Source organism: Zeus faber (assembly GCF_960531495.2).
Source record: "Zeus faber genome assembly, chromosome: 1".
NCBI classification, from domain to species: Eukaryota; Metazoa; Chordata; class Actinopteri; order Zeiformes; family Zeidae; genus Zeus; species Zeus faber.
Genome location: NC_137193.1, coordinates 24,308,458 through 24,310,957, shown reverse-complemented (window position 1 = coordinate 24,310,957; position 2,500 = coordinate 24,308,458). Strand labels below are relative to the sequence as shown.

Genomic DNA, 2,500 nt, shown 5'->3' with positions numbered 1-2,500 from the left:
CATTGGATTGGAGTCATTGGATCAGTCTATTCATTCATTCATTTCTCAATTTTAAGTCGAGTGAACCAAAAAAATAAAGGTTTTACACATCGATCCATTTACTTATTTTAATTATTTAACCAGGGTAACTTTTTCTGAGACAAGAAATGTTTCAATTTATCAAAGAGGTGTGTGTGTTTGTGTGTGTGTGTGTGTGTGTGTGTGTGTGTGTGTGTGTGTGTGTGCGTGCGTGCGTGTGTGTGAACCCACCAGCACATTCAGGGTTGTCCTCATCAAAGTTTACAGCAAAATCGTGTGACACCTTTCAAGCAGAGAAGAGAACACAGACACATTTTAACAAAGGGACCCAGACGTTGTTAAATCAAAGCACTCCATCCAGCATTTACAATCAGGATTCTGTCATTCCAATCAGCACAAGCAGAACCTACCACAGCACATTTCGATGAGATAAACCCCATCAGCAACCCACACACACACACACACACACACACACGCACACACACACACACACACACACACACACACACACACACACACACACACACACACACACACACACACACACACACACACACACACACACACACACACACACAGTAGAGAAGATCCTACCTTGAAGTCAGATGGTATCTGAGCCCCAAAACCAAATGCTGGAAACATCTTATCGCTAGAAATAACAAACAAATAAAAACAACATTTGTAAAATGTGGATTTGGTCATACTGCTGTGTATGTTTGCTGTGTACTGTTAATCTTTGCTTTTTAGGCTTATTGTCAGGATTCTGTTTTACTACATAAATCCCTCAGGTTTTATAAGGCTTACAATTTTCAGGGTCATACTGCTTGATTTAAAAAATGACCATTATATTATATTATTTTCATATTTTATTATTTACCCCATCGCCTGTGTCTCTGTCGGAGGGCCCTGAAAAAGCCACTTGGATGGCATGTGGCAGGCGGAACAGCTACTTTTTATTTTTTATTTTTACTATTTTGTGTGTTGTACTGTGCCCTATCAGTGCAATATTAACATCCGGGTGTAATGACCCCAACAGACAATGTGATTTTCTTCTTTTAAATCTGAGAAGACAGTTGTTTAAGGAAACAACAATTCACATTTTGTGAGGCGTGGAGTGCCACAGTTTTCGCATCATTTTCAATAAATTCTTACGTAAATCGTTGTTCGCAAAATGTACTGTTTCTCTTTGTTTGAAAGAAAAATCACGGCGCTCAAAGTCAGAACCTCACAAGAAAATCAATCAATCTTCCAATTCCCTCCCTCAAATTATCCCGGGTCCTCTCACACAGGCCGTTAACATCTCTCTCTGTGAGCTGGAAATGTTCAATCTGAGCTTACCAGGTCATCAGCTCGTGTCTGAAGTGGCCCGTCCGGACATGGAGTTGTGGCCAATTATCTACCTCCTTTTTTTTCGTCCAAGGTTACAGGAAGGATTTGCCTGCCTTACATCGCCGCTAAATTATCTCAAAGTTTAGGATGCGCTTACCACACGGAAACTGTAGCATCCTGGGCATAGAACCACATTTGTATATTCTGTATATTTGTAGATATTTGACTATTTCTGTTTTGTAGTTATCGTCCATTTGTGTATATTTGGAATGCATCGGATGGAATAAACTCTGAATTAATAAATTTTCCAGTGCACCTCGCACTTTCCTTCGGGTGTGTTTTCAGGAAGCAGGGGGTATAATTTCCCACTGGTGAACATTGCTCTGTTGCACCACAACACATTAGGATGGTGAGCATGTCAAACATGCCTATGAAGTTAGGAAAATTGCATTACTTTACTGTAATGCAGCCTTATTACCTACCACCTCACTATTGAACTGTGCATACTGTAATAATCTAGTTAGTATCTTGTTATGATGTATTAATAATTCATATTCATAATGTATACCCTATATACATTTGTATATTCTGTAAATATATATATATATATATATATATATATATATATATATATATATATATATATATATATATATATATATATATATATATATATATATATACTGTATATACTTACGACTATTTTCTGTTTTTCTATTTGTTTTGTATTATTTTTGGGGCTATTTGTACGTATTTGACTATTTGTATTTTATTTCTCAATTTTTATTCTATTGTATTTTATTATTATTATTATTATTTTTATTCTCCATTTCTTAAGACTGATAAGCTTTTTTAATGCTAATTGTCTGTCGAGAAATGCTACAAACTTCACCAGAACAAATTCAGAGTATATGTTAATGTCCTGGTGGAATAAACAAGACAAAATTTAACAATATCACAATATTATGATAACTAAAAACCCAGACGATATCTACAGTCTCATATCATGATAACAACATTATATTGATATATCACCGAGCCCAAGTTTTTATAAATAAATAAGGATTGGACAAATGGTTTAGTCCAGCAGGTTTTTTTAACCAGAGGTGGGAAGCAAGGGTGAGATATCAAAAAGTCTCTGAGCATATCAGTT

The 2,500-nt window shown here is 35.9% G+C and overlaps 1 protein-coding gene across 1 annotated transcript in view; it reads right to left on the bottom strand.

Moving 5' to 3' along the window:
• cpne4b (copine IVb) overlaps positions 1-2,500 on the bottom strand; it is a gene marked incomplete at both ends in the record, with an annotated part of 22,154 nt that overhangs the window by 3,505 nt on the left and 16,149 nt on the right. The window contains 2 exons of the mRNA XM_080004924.1: positions 250-301; positions 613-667. Coding sequence (XP_079861050.1) covers positions 250-301; positions 613-667 — 107 coding nt within the window. The remainder of the gene's footprint in view (positions 1-249; positions 302-612; positions 668-2,500) is intronic.